This window comes from Pteropus alecto, unplaced genomic scaffold (assembly GCF_000325575.1).
Source record: "Pteropus alecto unplaced genomic scaffold, ASM32557v1 scaffold35, whole genome shotgun sequence".
Taxonomy (NCBI): domain Eukaryota; kingdom Metazoa; phylum Chordata; class Mammalia; order Chiroptera; family Pteropodidae; genus Pteropus; species Pteropus alecto.
The window spans coordinates 7,196,392-7,214,291 of NW_006437828.1; the positions used below are offsets into that span (position 1 = coordinate 7,196,392).

Here is a 17,900-nt window from a genome sequence, read left to right on the forward strand (position 1 = left end):
CGGCTTGTGAAATGCCCTGAGTGAACCTGTGTTAAACACGTTGTTGGCGAAGACAAACTCAGCATAAGTTGCAGCCCAAAACAAAACATGTAGTAATAAATATGAGCTGATTATGAGAACATTAACAAGTGAGTCCGTCTGCATAAGTCCCAGGCCCCATTTCTTATGCCTCATATTCTAGAGATTTTAAAAGTGTCCGAGGGGACATGTTCTGAGTATAGTTACTGTATAAACATCGTGTAAATGATGACGAGCTCTAACAGCAATGGCTACGACCATGTGCGAGAAGCTGAGTGACAACTTTCTGAGCACATATAGGTCTTTACAGCTACCAGACCCCATTAGAATTATTTATATTTATAAATATACAATAATAATGACAAATTAAGTATCCCTTCCAAAAGCAAACTACCTTTAACTACCTTGGTAAATTAAGAGTTGGTATGTGTCTTACCTTTGGGGTAGATATCCTTTAGAGGAACTTCTCCTTGGGGCAAAATCCTGACTATCTGGTTAGTATCTAAAAGGGTCACACAATTGCTCTGTTTCGGAGTTCCGTTTTTCTTTCTTCCATAGAATGCTGTGTCAGTGAACCTTGATTTATGCAAAGATGACGGCCTTTTCCAAGAATAAACCTCATTGGGTGACTGAAAAAAATCAAAAGGGAGATAAAAGCCCTGAAGTGCTCTGAACTGCATTTAGCACGACTGTGACGATGCAGCCTTTCAAGCAGACGCCCGTGGTCAACTCACATTTCATAAGTATAAGAACATAAAACTGTTTCTTAACCTTTCGAATTTGGCACAGGAGATAGCTGCTTCATCAATGATCACGATTTTCAGACAAGTGTGAACATACAACATAATTTTTTAAATCTTGAAATCAATTAGAACTTAAAGGAAGAAATATAACAATACGGTTAGTTTAAAAATAAACCAAACACCTAATGCGTCCACTACCTGGCGTAGGGAATAGACAGCATCGGTATTTATTAGAATTTAACATCGTGTTAGTTTCAGGTGTACGGCGCAGTGGCTCGACACCTGCGTCTAACGTGAGGTGATCACCATGATTAGTCTACTTAGCGTAAGGCCCGACAGCCCGCGCCGGGCCGTCACTTCCGTGGGTCCTCCATGCCACCCCAGGCTGCCCCTTCATGGGGATGCTGTCTTCATCCTGCTGGGACTTGACTCCCATCCCTGGTGGATACCCGTCCCCCGCCACCTGTCTTTCTCACCTGCGCAGGCTCTGACCTCCGACACCAAAAAATGGGCCACCGTTTGCCCATTTTTCACATTAGATTATTGGTTTTCTTACTCTTGAATTTTAAGAAATTTTTACATATTCCTGACACAAGCCCTTTTTTGGAAATGTGGTTTGGGAATATTTCCTGCCAGCCTGTGGATTGCTTCTCATTCTCTTAACAGTGTCTTTTACAGAGCCGAAGTTTTTAGTTTTGATGAAATTTGCTTGATCTTTTTTTTTAATGGGTCACGTCTAAGAGCTCAGGTCGATGTTTGATAGAGGTGGTGACAGTGGGAATTCTTGTCTTATTCTTGATATTAAAAGAAATGCTTTTCACGTTTCACCATCGAGGATGATATCTGCTGTAGCTTTTCGTAGCTATCTGGTATTAGAGTGAGAAAGTTTTAGTAAGTTTATATAATTCAGGCTCCTCTGATAATGCTATGGAAAGTTAATAAGAGGTGACATACCTCTTTGTCGATAGTTTTAAGAAGAATCAAAAGAAATTCACGCGAAAGCAGAAAGGCAGTGTGACAGCAGCAAAAGGGTATGATCTGAGGGTCAGTCACGCTCGAGCTCAGACCCAGCTCCATTCTCCTAATATTTGTGGCCTAGGGGATGTATCCTCTCTGTTTCTGATTCTTCATCTGTAAAACTGGTAGAATTGTTGTAAAAATGATTTATCATGTATGAAAGGTTTAGAATAATGCACTGCCTTACTATCGTGCTGGGGCCTAAAAATATGACTGTTGTCATAAAATGCTGAAAGGCAGCCTGACTCTAATCCTTCATTAAACAAGAATTCATTGAACATCTCCTATGTGGTGGGCACCATGCCAAATACGGAGGCCAGAGCTTTTAATTTAACAAGGCCACGAGTCCTCCGGGCTATCAAGGACTTCTATAGGGTTAATACAAACGGTGCCTTCCAGTCGGCTTTCACTTTCTAATCTTCTTACAGCCACATTATATTTCTATGCTAATTTCTTAACTCAGAAGATCACTTTTTTAAATAGTTTTCTACCTTCAGAAAAATAGCTCCGGTATTTTCTCTACTGACAGCCGCGAGCGTGGCAGAAGGCATATTAAACATCTCTTTCATTCAATCAAGACTGCTGTGGGGACTGTATTCTAACATGTTCCATTTTCAGTTATATAATACCATAGCAACTGCTTTTTATGTGACAATTAGGAAGACATATGGCAAAGTCCTAAGGCACATACTGTCCATTGGGTTTTGGATTTCAGAAGTACCCTAAAGTATTCATCATTTATTAATTACATTAAAATTTTGAAGTATGTGAGACTGGTGTACTATAAAGTAAAGCCAATATTTTTTATCTTTAAATAATTCTATCGGTCCATCTAAAAGCTACAAGGGAAATTATGAAAATTAAATGTATAATCAAAACACATGGAACTGCATCTCAGGTTATTAGATTGCAACTTGGATGGAAATAACCTTTATGTTTCATTTTCCATCAGGGGAATATGGTGCGTCTAAGAGCAAGTTAAGTTGAGCCCATCGGCATTTACAGTATAATCTGGATGCTGCGAAGATAGGGCAAAACTCAATGGAAAGTAAATTGACGCTTGTGAGTGTTGAAAATTTTAATTTACAGTAACGAGACGCTGACATATTTCACTTTAACAAATTTTAGAAGACATTAGTCTCGAATTGTTCCTCTTGACAGAGTACTGCGTACACATCCAGACAGCATGGCATAAAAACGCCATCAGCAGGTTAAGCATTTAAGTGTGTCACAGGAAGCCCCAGGTATGGAGAACACTGGTTTTTCCCTTGCTAAATTATATAATTACATCAGTCTTTAAATAGTAGTTTAAAAATAGCAATGAACCCACATAGGTAAAACACCTATTTTAATGATTGATTTGGAAAACAGAAGGTTGATCTGAAATGTTTTTCAAAAAAATCATTACATTTTTCATTACCCCCTCAAATAGGCTTATAGATTATGGGCTGAACTGAGGGGAAAAATATTTATTCAATAATTTAAAAAACAGCGGCTTACCATGAGATCCGGGAAACCAATGACGACTGTAGCATAACTATTTTCATCTGAGAGAATCCGGTTAGGAGAGGCAATCTTTTGTCCCACAGCTGAACTTAGATTTTCGGATGATAGTTGATCACTTGAAATTTTATGAGGTATGCTGAAATCTGTTTCTGAACAGTGTCAGAGAAACATTAGATATCACATGCCCCTAAAATGCCCCAGGAATTAATTGTTATAAGATTTCATTCTTACCAACTCAAACAGAAAAGCACAAGTTAAAGAAGAGAAAACATTTTAAATTACATTCATGGCCTTTTGTCTGAGAAAACTCAGTTTTTTTTGTTTTTGTTTTTGTTTTTATTTTTACAATTGAGGCATCTTCTCAAAGTGGTTTAAAGTATTTACGGAATCCAAAATTTTATTAGCAATAAATATTATCATTACTAGCGCCCTGTATTTTTTTCATAAGTACTATTCATTCTCCCCCCTACCCCCTGCCCAAAACTGTGATAAATTAAATAGAAATCCTGATGATCTCTGTAAAAAAAAAAAAAAGAAGATGTTATCTGCCCTAAAATAAGAGTGGGAACCTAAATGCATACAAAGATTCTGATTTGTCAGCTAAACGGTTTCAAGGCCACAACTTAGAAGATGGTGGCTTCTCATTCCCTATTTCTAGAGTGGAGACCATGTTTTCTCTTTCGGTACGAATTTAACGTCTGTCGGTGTTACTGCTGGGAGCGACTCCCGAGGACGCACGCGACAGACAGCCCGGCCCCCGCACCGCCGTGACCGTGACGAGCGGCGTTACCGTGTGTGACTCCGAAGCCTGCGGCAGGCGGCTCTTCCTGCAGCACATACAGCTGGCAGACGCCGCTGTCCTCAGCTTCCATGTGTGCGGGCGTCGTTAAGAGGTATTTCCTGTAAACGAATAAAACACCTAAGCGAGATGGTTTTCTTTTTCTCATAATCATGGGGCAGACCAGGAAAAAAGTCAGTTCCTCACCCCCTTCCGTCCCCAAGCCCCTTCTTTACAATAGAAATAGAATTCACAGTTCCAGAGTTTCATCGTGAATTAACGACGTCTCAACATTGTGTATAGACAGCAGTGCAGAACAACAATGCAGTGATAAGTATGAACTAAAAATCTGACACTTTGTATGAGAGGAAGGGCTGTAAAAAAAAAATGGAAAAAAAACAACTCTAAGGAGACACACCCCTATAACCATGGAGGCTGCTGCTGATACGGCTGACCAGCCAGTTAGTGGGAGCCTGACCTCTGATTTGTGACCAGCTAAGGCGCTCTCACCACTGTAATCCCCTTGATGTGCTTATTTTTAAGATTTCTGAAACGGGGATGTAGAAACGGCCAGAAATCTTTTGCAGCAGCTACCTCTGCTTGTCAGCAGAGTTGCAGAAAAAGTCTGCGTTCAGCTTGTGGCTGAAATGCATGAAGGAAGGGTCTCAAAATTTACTGTGCACAAGAGCATTGCTGTCCCTTTCATCGAGAAGTGCACAGCCCAGTGGGGGAGGCAACACAAACATAAACATAACCAAATAAGAGCGCACAAGATAAAACGAAAAATGTCTAAGAGGTGGATTCTGTGAAGTCACACAAAAGCGCCAGCTCTGTGACGGGAGACTGGAGCCCTCTGAGGAGCGGGTAAACTGCAAGTCTATTCTGAAGCATCTCTGGTTTGGCAAGAACACAGTTCTCAGTGTGCTGAGAGGCACAAGCCCAAAGAAATATGGATCCTACATAAAAAGTCATGATGTTTGTACTGTTCATTGCGATGTCATCCTCTGAAACACTGTGATAACTACTCTGCGACGTGCTATTTAATTCATTTAAATTTTCTACCCCCCGCTTCTTTCAGCTTTCACTTACCGAGATGCTGCCACATTCGGAAATTGTGACGGGACAGACACGGAAGGGACAACAGTAAGGGCGCTGGGAAGTGATGAGTAAGGCTGAGCTATACCACGAGATCGGACGTGGACCCGCCTACCGGTTTGTCTGGCTCTCCACCAGAAGCCATCTGTCCTCTGCTACAAGGAACACAGTCTTGAGGTTGATGGGAAGCGAGATGGTATGAGTTCGCCCTTCTAGAACGTCCAGCACAGTCAGGCTGTTCCTGGAAAAGGAGAGGAAAACTGTCTCTGAAAGGACGTGGCGAGGAGAATGGCTGAGTAACCATGGCACGATCGTTTCCTGATATATCACGCAACCGTAAAAAAGGATGTTTCTAAGACTAAATAATAACAGAAAAATGTTAAGAATGTTAAAAAAGATATACAAAACTATAAGCTACGTAAGGGTGTGCATAGAAAATAATGAAAAGTAATAACTGCCATGCTAGTAGTGGCTGAATTACAGAATTAATTAAAGGACTACCCTTTTCTTATGTCTATTTTTCAATGTTCTACAGTGTGGGATGAGTTACTTTAATAACAGAACATTTACAATTAGGTTACATTAGTTTTATGACAAACAAGTAAAGTTAAAAGAGGAAATAGAATGGGCAAATAAGGGTCCCCAGTTTACATTTTCTACAATCAAGAGCTCACCCGTTTTCTTTGTAGAACACTAGCCAGTTTTTGTGCGAAAATTCTTTACACATTTTATAAGTTTCCTAAAGACAAAACAAAACATTCACATTAAATGTGTCAGACACAGTACGCCTCTTTAGCTGCTGTGCCTTGCAAGGTCTTCACCACGTAAAATTCCCAGAGAAGTTACCTCCTCATCTATTCCCAGACTCTCATGGTGACATGGACTAAAACACATTTCAAATCTTGCTGTGAGCCACATACTAAAACACCTTGAGAACTGTTAAAAGTAGTGCCAGATACGGTTTAGAAATAAACACACTATCGGGTGATAAACTGTGGAATTTTTTTAAGATTTCAGAAATCTTTAAAAAAAAGGAAAATCTTTTCTTCAATCAATCAATCAATAAAAAAACAAAACAAAACAAAACAAAAAAACGGAATTTGTACCATAACATAAACAGAAAATACTTTGCTTCTTAGATTTGGATCATTTATGACATTTCAAAAATCTTTTGTTTTCCCCCATCCGTGGTTGTTTAAGACCTAAGTACGCTATCCTGCAGAGCAAAGAGTAAGCCTTATTCCATATCCACTACCTTTTTCTGAATGGCAGAATAAATCCTCTTGGGTTGGGCTAAAATGTTTATTTACTAGTTTACTTTAATTAATAAACTAAAATGTTTATTTATCTAGTAGGTGCAATCAGGAGCTGTACTCATGGGTTTATCATGTAAATCCAAAACAGGTTAAAGCAACTACATGACCAGAAATTTGTTAAGAACATCATACTCAAATAGCTTATCATAATATTCTATTATCATGAATTCAGTCCTGACTAGTCTTCTTGTGAGTTTGGAAAGAAGCTATTGGTATTTAATGATATGCACCAATGTCTATTTGTTTTGTGTTAAAATCTACATGTGCCCGAAAAGAGAATTCTCTTGTGCATTATAATAAACGGAAGGCACGGCAGGGACGGGCAGGTGTGCATCTTTACGCTCAGGAAGCTATGGAAAGTCCTCGGCAATTTGCTGGACCGCTTGGGTATTCCTTACAGCGTCTTCCTTGTGCCACCACGAAGATTTCTTAGACGTCATCTCTTCTGACAGAGGGACAAGAAGACGGAGGGCTCGGCCAGTGGTATCCAACAGTAGGATGGTATTACTCTAGAAGTAAAGAGAACAGACGGCAAGTTGCTCAAGATCTGATCCTTTCCTTAAAAGCCGAAGCGGCTCGGCAACCTGAGAGTAACGGTTATAGCGATAAAACAAGGAGAAGATGGCGATACTGTGCTATTTAAGAGACACCGTGAAGACACGAAACGGTTTTCCTTAAGACAGAATGTAAAGCAATAGATGGTTTTACGAAGATGTTTCTAATTATATGATAAATTTCTCTTAAAACCATGCAATTTATTTACTAGTTTAATTAATAAACTAAAACGTTTGTTTTTCAAGTAGGTGCAATCAGGAGTTGTACTCATGGGTTTATCACATAAATCCAAAACATAAATGTCTTCTAAGTATAGGCTAGCTTAACCATGATTCTGTTTTATTATATAGTAATGATACGATTAAGGCAGTAAATTTTGTAAAAGTTCCATTTACTTTTATGAAATTGCCCTTAAAGAATGTTTTGTTGAAAACGCTTTTATGTTGTATACAATTAAATTAAAAATAAATAAGTATAATTAAATTAATTCTTTTCGCAAATCCAGGTTCAATTCAGAAAATACATGATGTAAAGATGAGTTAGTAAGAAAATATCAAGGACCTCGAGAACCTCGCTAGTAATAAAACAAGAGATTTCTCCAGCATGGTTAGTCGTGGTTATGCAAATGAAGTAATAACCTCTTAGTAATTAGGTGTAGTTTTTTTAAGAAGAGACAATTTAAAAATAAACCTTAAGCATTAAAAGAAATGAACAGAAACACACGAGATAAGAGCTTAAAATTGAGAAAGCCAGAAAAGATGATATATTTTAAAGGGATGCAAAGAGTTGGCTTTTTAAGTTTAAGTTTAAAGACCTTTAACAGGTTTGCAGAAATGCATCAGGAAGTTGTTTGTCAGGCCTCCCCGTTATGCAATTTCTTTTCTTTCTGGTTTTTGTTTTAAATTGGGACTTCTCTAGCTGTCCTAAACCTTACAAACTTTTCATTTTAAGAACTTTCTTTGGAGAAAATTAAGTCATAAAGCATCCAAAGAATGAACGTACTTTGCAAAATCAGGAAACAGAATATGAAATGTTCATTCATTTCTCTCATAATATTGACTGAGCAGCTGATATTTAAAGCACAAAGGAGAATATAATGATGACTTAACTGTGGCCCTCGTCCTCGATTAGGTAATTTGGTTAGAGAGAAATAAAAAGAAATGTAAAAAGCTTAATGATTCATTTGCAAATCAGGAACCGCAAATTTATTTTCCTGGGTAATTTTATTGAACTGCTCAAGAGTTAAAGTGATATTCATATCACATAGTTTCCTTCATTCTAGATACTCAATCTTGGCCAGATTAAAAAATTCTACTCAGCATACTGAAAAAGCTTAAGTTTTTCCACAAACACACCCTTAGAATCCATTAGTCTATATAATATACAACTGTCCATTAAGACTGTGTTAGAAATATTCTTTTTAAAACTAACATTTCATACAAAAAGTGTTATTCCTGGCGTTTGAAAGTTTGAAAATGATAGTGATGCCTTATTTATAGTCTCCGGTCTAGATTAAATTTGTTTTTTAAAGGAGATTCTCTTTCTTATATAAATATGTAGGACATTAATACGAATTCTTAGCTCTGAAGCAATCTGAGATAATGTTAACTTTTCTAAGCAAAAAGAAAGTCCTAAAAACAATGTTTGATCCCCAAATATGATTAGCAAAAGAATAAGCAGATGATTAAACAGATACGATTAAGCAGAAAAATAAGTTAGTACAGTTTTGCATTTTTCTTCCTTTTTAGGGTCTAATGCTTATATACGCATAACTTGGTCTAAGGGACCAAAACTGTATCTTCCTAAGTGACAGAAAACATATATTTCCAGCCATTGCTGTATTTAGAATTAGTTTTAGAAGCAATTGGCAACATGAAAGAGTTCTGCTGTTCCATCCTTTCAGAAGTTAATGGTTTCCTTCTGTAAATGACTAATGATATATTCTGTCTGAGTTTAAAAATAGAATTTTGCGTCACACATGAGCACATGGAGCTGTGGCTTTGGCTTCCTTTAACGGGGGCAGGGAGGAGAAGCAAATGAGCAATTTTATTATGTTTGTATTTGACTGGGAGAAAAGTAACCTCTGGATGACCTCGATGTCCCAAAGTCTGCAATTCTAAACTTTGTACAGATGTAATAAATAATCTCATGGTGGGGTCGGAGAGGGGGGGTTGCTGTATTTTTAGGGATGGCAAAATTCCCCTTTCCTCACTTAAGATTTTTTTTTAGCCAGGACTTTTTGAACAACTTCTTAAGCTAAGCGGGGAAACGCGCCCATGGCAAAGCTTCCTTTTTTAAAAGACAAGGGATAGATGAATTAATGGGAGGACTTCTCTGCAATATTTCAGCTCTGTTTTCAGTTAGGGCAGAATGGGGAAGAAGGAACTGATGGAAGTGCGCTCATTTTTTTTTCTTGCATGAGAATTATTTATCATTTGTTAAATTTTACCACTGCATGATGTTTATTTGGACTTAAAAGAGGCCTTCTGTCCTAACAGGGCCATAATAGAAGACAGACAGCTACGAGTCTCTCTGTGGGGAAAAAGGACGCGGTTCAGACCACGGTATTGGCAGAATTCAGATAGGCTGCACCTTCAGGGCGCTGAGGTGGCTCACTGGAAAACTGGCAGGTCAGTCAGGTGACAGACGAGACTGCCAGGAGGCAAAGCCCTAGCCATGGAAGAGATGCACGTCTTCACAGCGAAGAACATACCTTCCTTCGAGAAAGTCATTGTAAGTGAATAGAGTATTAATCAGCAACGGTACCGAATAACTTGGTGAGAGCCTAAAAATCTTTTAAAGAATCGGTATGTGTAAATCTGACAGTTCATCTGACGGCTGAAAATGCGGCAGGACTATTTGAATACACCAAATTTAGATTTTTATCCAAATTTAATTGACTTAAAAATCACCAAGATATCATGTTCTCTTTAGGACAGACTCTTCTGACTATAGAATTCTATTCAACAGCATCGAGATTTTGTTGGAAATCTATAGAGTAAAACCCTTATTCCAATGTGCTGGAAACAAACTTCTATAAGCGATATCTGGATATTCGTCACTCTGCTTCTAGGAGAAGGTGAAAATGAAAGAAACATCTGAAAATCGGAAAATAATTTTAACTCAGAATTTATGATAATTATTAAGGCAAGGCCTCGTCACTGAACTGGGTATATGTATTTGCTAGTTTACTTGTTTGTTGTCTATCTTTTCAAAGAGAAAGGAGGTTTCACGACAGAGACTTTTCCAGCCCCAAATGTCCGCAGTACCGAGGTAGAGAAAGCCTGACTAAGCACTTCTGGACTCACAGGTCATGCTGAGGTCTCTGCAGAGGGGGAGACATCAGCCCGTCTTCTTCGCTGCACTTACCACAGACAACCCCGGGCGCTCTCTCCAGCCCCCTCCCCGACTGTTAGGAGAACAGCGATTTTCAGTTAGAGGCTGCGAATCATTCCTGCCTTTTCCTTCACACGCTACCCTGGGCACAATCTTCCGTGTGACTGGCCTGGGGTGTTTACCTGCTGTTCATGGAGAATCACTTGGCCCTTGAGGGGACTTCCCAGGGGTGCCACTGTCAAAAATGGGTGCCAAACTCCTCTGGCCGTTCTTGGTAAGATGTCAGAAAGGTCCACGACGTAGCCACTTTTCCCAGCCGTGTCCATAAAGTGTAAGGAAACAGGATTGCACGTAGCTACGTAGAGGGTATTTTCTTCATTTTCTGAAATGACAGAAAGGAGTTCATTTTGTCATCTGCAACAGATTTTCTGACTGGTCAAGAGATCCACTGAAAACTGAGTCGCACAGTTGGAACTCGGCAGCTGATGTGTAGATGGATCGATTAGGCTGAAAACGACCATGACAAACAACTGAGTTCCTGCTCCAAATGCAGATGGGGCCACAGCTATTTTTTTCCCCAAAATTCCACGACATCTCATAGGGACACCATTATCTATTTAACACTTCTCGACACAGGAAGTTCTTCCTTGTGTGAAACCTCACTTTGCACTTTAATAAAGGTCTGTTTTCTCTTGTTTCGTTGTTGGTTCAGATGGACAAAAGCTGGTCAACAACTTCCATCTGCTAATCTCCTGTTTTCTGGAAAGTTACTAGATCTTTAAGCTTTCTTGTTATAAATAATTCTATTTTTTAATTCTTAGTTCATGGATCTTAGTTTCCAAACTTTTATCTTTTGAGTATTTCTTATTATAAAATCTCTGTTTCTTCTCATCATACACACAAATACACCAATTTGTAACTATGTATGGTCACATTTGTTAACTAGATTTATTGCAGTGATCACTTCATAATATACACAAATATGGACTCATTATGTTGTACACCCGAACGTCATATGTTATATGTCAATTATACCTCAATAAAAAAATTCGATCTGTTTTGTCCAACTGAAGACTTGACTAGGTCCATTTTCTGAATTGTCTCACTGCTTCGTCAACTTTTAAGTGCATGTGAATCACTAAGTATCTAATGAAAAGGTAGATTCTGATTCAGCTGGTCCGGGTGGGATTTCAGATTCGGCCTTTCCAACCAGCTCCCACATAATGCCGGTGCTGTCGTTTTGACGGCCTCCCTTCGAACAGTCAGGCTCTGGGCCGTGTTTTCCATAATCGATATCTGTGAGCGCTTTAAGGCAAGGTATTAGCTGCTTCTGTACAACAAATGCCATCAGCATCGCTCCTCATCCAGGTATCTATGTGGACAGTGATCATATTTTCTGAACCCCAAATTAAGACACAAGATATGATAATGAGATATTGATATCTGTGACTATCCTGGAAAATATGGAACATATGTGTGTGTGTGTGTGTGTGCGCGCGTGTGCGTACGCATGCCAAGTCTACAAATAAAGACCAAATATTACATGTAAAGGTATAGGAAACGTAAATAAATAAGCTAACGCTGATAAGAAACACAAGTCAATGGAAGGGCAGAAGAAGCTGGTATTTAGAAGACTGTGTGTATGTGTGTTATAGTTCCAAATATCAGACAGAATCACATAATTTATCATTTAAGAATCTTTTTAATGCTTCTCCTATCAGCACAAATCAGTCCAATTTATTGAGCACCTTTGTGCATAATACAGAGCACCAGGGAATATAGTAAAAGTATTAACAGAAATGTACTTAATAAACTTATTAAGTGTTCTCTCTTATTGCAGAAATTAAGCGCTGTTTGGTCTTTGGCTCTGTCTCCCTCTGTATATGTGTGTATCTATCTGTCTGTCTGTCTGTCTGTCTGTCTGTCTAATCTATCTATCTATCAATCATCTATCTCTCTTAGTGTGTCTATGTATATCTCATTCTAATCCAAGAAAATGCTCTTTTTCTCTTACAAATACAGAATAGGTAAAAACCAAAGAAACAAATAACAAAAAACCTAGTTTGCAAGTGAAGAGGGTCAAACGACATGAGGGACAGCGACAGAGCTTCCTCTTCAGGGGCCAGAGCTGAGTGACTGGCAGTACCTGGACTGCCGTGCCCAGGGCTGTGGGGTGAGGAGCCCTGCGTCTGATTAGTGACACCTGCCACAGGCCATGGTCGCAGCACACTTATTTCCAGTGCCTAAATGTGAAACAAGGGCCAAAGTTCAAACTATATCCATAAAATCCGTACATACTCTCTACTCGTGAGTGTAAAATATCTTAAGGGCACCCATCTGTTACAAAGAACCGTATATTTTTAAAGCACATATTTTTATTTGACTCAGATGATTTTAGGGATAAGCTATATCTATAGGACTCATAGGAACAAAACTTGCTTCGGAATTTTTGCCTACACGATCCCCAGCTTAGTCCAGTTAGAGACTCTCCATTTTCCTGTTGCCTTCGTCTCTGTTTATATCACCTTAGTAATTGCCACTAATTGAGAAACTTCTGCCAGAAGGTACCAGGGCACACTGCATGAATCAGTAGGTAAGGGCAACGGTCTAGAAATACAGATGCCAAAAGTTCACATCCTTTCCTTGTCATTCTTTACGACGAGAAGTTTAATGACTGCAAATCACTGTAGCCCAGCTTTCATGGTTCATGCAATCGCCCAGCTGGAATCCCAGCCAAAATACCCAAGGTTTCTCTTTTTTCTTTTCCGCTTCTATTTTTAGCACATGCTTGAGTGTGTTTAACTTTGTGCTACAATCGCAATGAGAAACAGACATGTGCACACAAACTTGGCGGTGCTTATGTGGGTTCCGCAACACTGTTTTGTTAGATCGTTACAGGAAGTTAGTTCTAAATTACATATAATTGCTATCCACTCCAAGAATGACACAATTATCGAGTCTGTCATAGATTTCTGATGTCTAGAGATTATTTTAATCCCAATTAAAAAAAAAAAAGTCAGTTTAGGAAAGAAAAATCAGAAGGATAAACTGACATACCATGTGATGTAGCGATGTCACAGATTATGTTGATTTCATCCAATGGCAATCTCCAGGAGGCACATTCTTCAGTAAAGGTTTGAGATCTCCCTTCATGTCTTTCTATTGGATACTCCTGTATGTTCATAAGTGCCGGACCCTATAATAAAGTAGTTATCCAAGTTAAGAAATTTGGGTACTTACCAAAATGTAGAAAAGCTAAAGAGCTTCCAAAATATAGAATTTAAATTCAAATATTCAATATCTCGAAGTATCTCTTTTCTTTTTATTGACTGGAGTGGTCTTATAACAATAATACCATCTACTAGCATTTATAAATGCTTCCATATGTGCTATCTTATTTAATTTCTCATTTAATGTTCTTTTTACTCATAAAATATACCAGATGCAAAATCTCATAGGATTTATTGCTTCATTTCTTCCTCAGCTAAGAGCAACTTTTGAATTCCCAAGTATTGGGACCCAGAGCTGTCCAAATCAGGAGAAAAATTTGTAAATTAATGAATCAGGGCCGTAGTAAAGAATGATTATTGTATCATTATATAGAATGTAATGGCTAAACCTAGGTCTTGGAAAGATAATGTAAAAAAATGACAAATTGAAATTAAAAACAACTACTAGTAGTAGATTACCACTATTGTTAATTGTCAAAGGTAGAGTGTTTCGCATAAGGTAAAAATTATTCACTAGAAACATAGGCAGAGGAAGTAATTTAATAATGTTACTGATATTACTGCTGAGTGCTTAGATATGACACCCTGGAAAGACTATCTAGAGGCGTTTAACATTTCAATAACTTATATGCTTTATAGTCCTTAATTAATCAAAAACGTTAGGGTTAGATATTGACGATTGCGGCCCCCATGGTCCCTTTCTGCCTAATGTGCATCTCAGGAGCTGGAAGACTAACAACTACGTTTCTCATGCTCCCTCGAGCAGGAGTTCTGGATGTTCTTTAGGTTCTGCCAATCAAATGCACTTGCATGAGATCCGGAAGGCAGAGAGGGGTAGTGGCCATCTTCCCGCAGCTACCGTCACCAAGGAGCCTCTGACTGACATGTGCGGTCAGATTCCACTCTCCTGCCGGCACTGAGGAACTATGGGCCACCGGTCAGCTCCGGCTCGCTGCCTGCTTCTGAAATAACATTTAACTGGCAAACAGACACACTCGTTTGTTACTGTATCGTCTAAGGCTGCTTTGGTGCCACCATGGCAGAGTTGAGTAGTTGCAACTAGTGATGGATATTCCTTTCCTTTGCCTTTTTAAATGAAGACAAATATCATGGAGTAACTGTCCTAGGATAACACACAAGATATCTGATTCTCCTGAAATACACGTTAGTTCTTAGTAATTCTACTGGTGATTAGCAATTACCTACATCGAGTTCCTCAGAGGGCAGACTGCCTTGAGAGTGAGAGCAGAAGCTAAATCTATTCTAAAACAACATCAGAACAAGTCATTTCTGGGCTCGTATGGATTTTCGCCAGTGAAAACGGAAAAATCTGTAACGTTCAATATTTTAATGAAGAAGTAATAAGATCCACCTTTATGTCTATATGATGAGTTTCTGCTGGACACAGCAGCTTTTGCGTTCCATTTCTTGACTGACCGACTGTCCAGTGGCCCATGAAAGTCTGCTCTGGCAGGGGCAACCTGTTGAGGATGAGGCGAAAGGTAAACGCTTCTTGTTGGCGAGTCACAGGAAAAACATAAAGAGCCATCTTTTATCGACCACACAAATAAATTTGAAGAATGCTTTACTCTGAAGCTTTTTTCACTTTATTAAAAGACAGTCTATAAAGCCATCTTAGAATGTACTTTAAGAAGAAAGGGCTCCACATTTCTGAAACACAGAAGGTAAAGTCTTATTCCGTTTTTACCTCAATGACAACTATCATTACGGTTTATGTTTTTTTTTCCTTGAGTTGGTAAAATGCTTAGTAATTTAACATCGAAATTTCTAGTAGAGTATAGGAAAGATTTAGGGGAAAAAACGGTGCAATCCAACGATTTTCTCATAATATTCTTTTACATTTGGAATCCAATAACGAAGAGTACACGGCAGTACCAGCCGCACGTTTGTAAGTTGTAGGAGGCGAATTTCATAGACTATTTCAGCACCTTAATTTTTTCACTTCGAATCGAAATGTAATATATATACAGAAATGTTCACACAAATGGGCCACTGAGTCCTAAACACACCAAGACCCCAAAGCAGAACCTAAAGAAACAGCATCGTCCGCACCCAGAAACCCCCTCAAGACCACTTTGTCATTTATACCCGCCAAGGGAGCTCCTTTCCTGATTTCTAATGGAATTATTCTGTGTATAGATTCATTTTATTTAAAATGACTTTTAAATACAGTGACTTGCCAAAACGTGTGTGGCGAAGCTAAGTACAAAACCAAGAAAGGCTTCGCTTTTTAATCGCACTCTCTTTTCTATGAATCTTTAAAAAGGAGCCATTTGACATTTAATTTATTATAAAGTTCTTACTCCATGATAAATTAAGGCAAAAAAATGATTCAGAGTTCTTTGAAAATAGTGAACATGTGGCTATAAATTGAAATGCATGCTTAGAATGAGTCTGATTATTAAAAGAGCACATATTTATATTTAGAAATCATTTTATTTTCAGTAAGAGTAGTCTGACACAATATTTCCATTTGCTTAATAAAACCATGTAAGGCTCTCACTTTTTTTTTTTGCATAAAATAACAGAAGCATTCTCGTAGAATGTGTTTTTTGGCCTTTTGAAATATTAATGTTTAACATGAAAGGAAAGAAATTTAAAAAATTAAAGTTCTTTTAAGTCATTTGATATAAATCTCTCAAAAGGAAGCAGGTACTTTTGGATCTGTCATCTCAAATACATTTCAGTACATGGACAATTTACTCTGATTGGTCACCCACTTCTTTCCACGTTTCGACTGCAAATGAGGAGGGAGGGCACTGAGTCAGGGCATTTACTATTGTGTTCTCTCTTTTACACGAAGTAAAGACACGCTTCTGCGTCAAAAGGGTAAATCTTCAAAACACCTCGTAGACTAGGATCTCTCTCTCCTTGTTTAGGGAATGTGCTGCGTCCTCCGTTTGCTTTCAGCAGCTTGGTGAAGGAGGATTAGGTCTCAAATATCAAAGGGAAAAAATTAAGGAAGGAGACACACCTAGTTTCCCTCTAGCAGAGAAGACATAATAGAATGCGGGAGACCTGGGTTCTAATTCCAGTTCTTTTATTAAGTAGCTATGCGGACTTAGCGGGGGAAAGTCGGCTAATTCCTCTGTGTGTTAATAGCTTCCTTTGTGAAATCAACAGGAAAATCTGCAAGGTTCCTTACAGCTTGGGGGGGGGGTCTCTGCTGATCACTGAAGTGAGTGGGGGGGCGCGGGGTGTCAGTAGTCGAGTCAAGAGTCTTGTATTCATTACCTTGGTGCTCTGGAGTGAAAATAAAATAATCAGAATGAAAATCTCTGCATCTACCAATGGAATTGGTGCCCTGAGGGACAGGTATAAAACTTAACTAAAGCTTATGAAAAGCAGCTCTAAATACACCCGATTCTTTGAAGACGACAGAAACAGTTACACGGCTTGAAATTTAACTGTATTTCTTAATGTTTCTTAATGGATGGAGAATCGCTTAATAAAAAACGATTCTCGGTTGATAGGTAGATATGTAGCCTAAAAAAATGAATCTAACGTATCTTTTAAAAATCATAAAAATATCATACAGATGCTAAAAAAAACACCCCCCAAACCTCTTCATCCATTTGAGAAAAAAGTAACTTTACCCCACATCTAGTTTTTACGGACAGTTCCAGGGATAGTCATGAAATCTGGTTTGAACTTGCCAACTCATTCTAAATAATAGTCATGGCAAGTACAGGCTTCCTGGTTCTATCTGAAAACAGCACTAGCTGGTTGGCAGAGTACCGGAAGCACCTCCAGGTCCCCAGTTTAGAATCCGTTTCAGTGCCACATAACCAGATACTATGTATGGATGGGCAGTCACAGCTACGACTGGAAGGCACATATGCAGAATGCAGTGTCAAACTGACTCCATCCAGCTCCTTGGTGACATGAAGTACTGTTTCTAGGCACTCCCTGTGCGAGTACTCCCAGCTGGCCGGCTGAAATAAACCAAAGCCCTTCATTTATTTTCCACCACTAAGCCCTCCCGATAAGCCGTGGAAAAATCTGATGGTTACCAACTCTCTCCCCTTCAATAAGTCTGTAGGCGGGGAAAAGGGGAGTATTAAAACTAGACGCATGAGCAAGTTTTGAATTTGAAGCATTATTAGCATTAATTTGGGGTAACTCTAAACTAATAACCAGTTAGCAAAAGTTCCTATGTTCCATTATTAAAATATGTCATCCAGCTCTGACCAGAATGAAGTTATAATACGTGATTTGATGGAAACAATGGCATTTTCCATAGTTTTAAGATTCTGTCACTTGTTTTTTTAGAGTCCTAGCAGGA

General features: G+C 38.7%; 1 protein-coding gene across 2 annotated transcripts in view; it reads right to left on the bottom strand.

The window, feature by feature from the left end:
* The window catches only part of VWA8 (von Willebrand factor A domain containing 8), a 258,042-nt gene that overhangs the window by 97,921 nt on the left and 142,221 nt on the right, over positions 1-17,900 (bottom strand). For both annotated transcript variants that reach the window (XM_025049015.1, XM_025049014.1), the window contains exons 27-35: positions 14,967-15,075; positions 13,422-13,560; positions 10,547-10,746; positions 6,872-6,982; positions 5,832-5,896; positions 5,273-5,398; positions 4,075-4,184; positions 3,279-3,433; positions 455-647 (exon numbers count right to left, since the gene is read on the bottom strand). In XM_025049015.1, the coding sequence (XP_024904783.1) occupies positions 455-647; positions 3,279-3,433; positions 4,075-4,184; positions 5,273-5,398; positions 5,832-5,896; positions 6,872-6,982; positions 10,547-10,746; positions 13,422-13,560; positions 14,967-15,075 (1,208 nt within the window). The remainder of the gene's footprint in view (positions 1-454; positions 648-3,278; positions 3,434-4,074; positions 4,185-5,272; positions 5,399-5,831; positions 5,897-6,871; positions 6,983-10,546; positions 10,747-13,421; positions 13,561-14,966; positions 15,076-17,900) is intronic.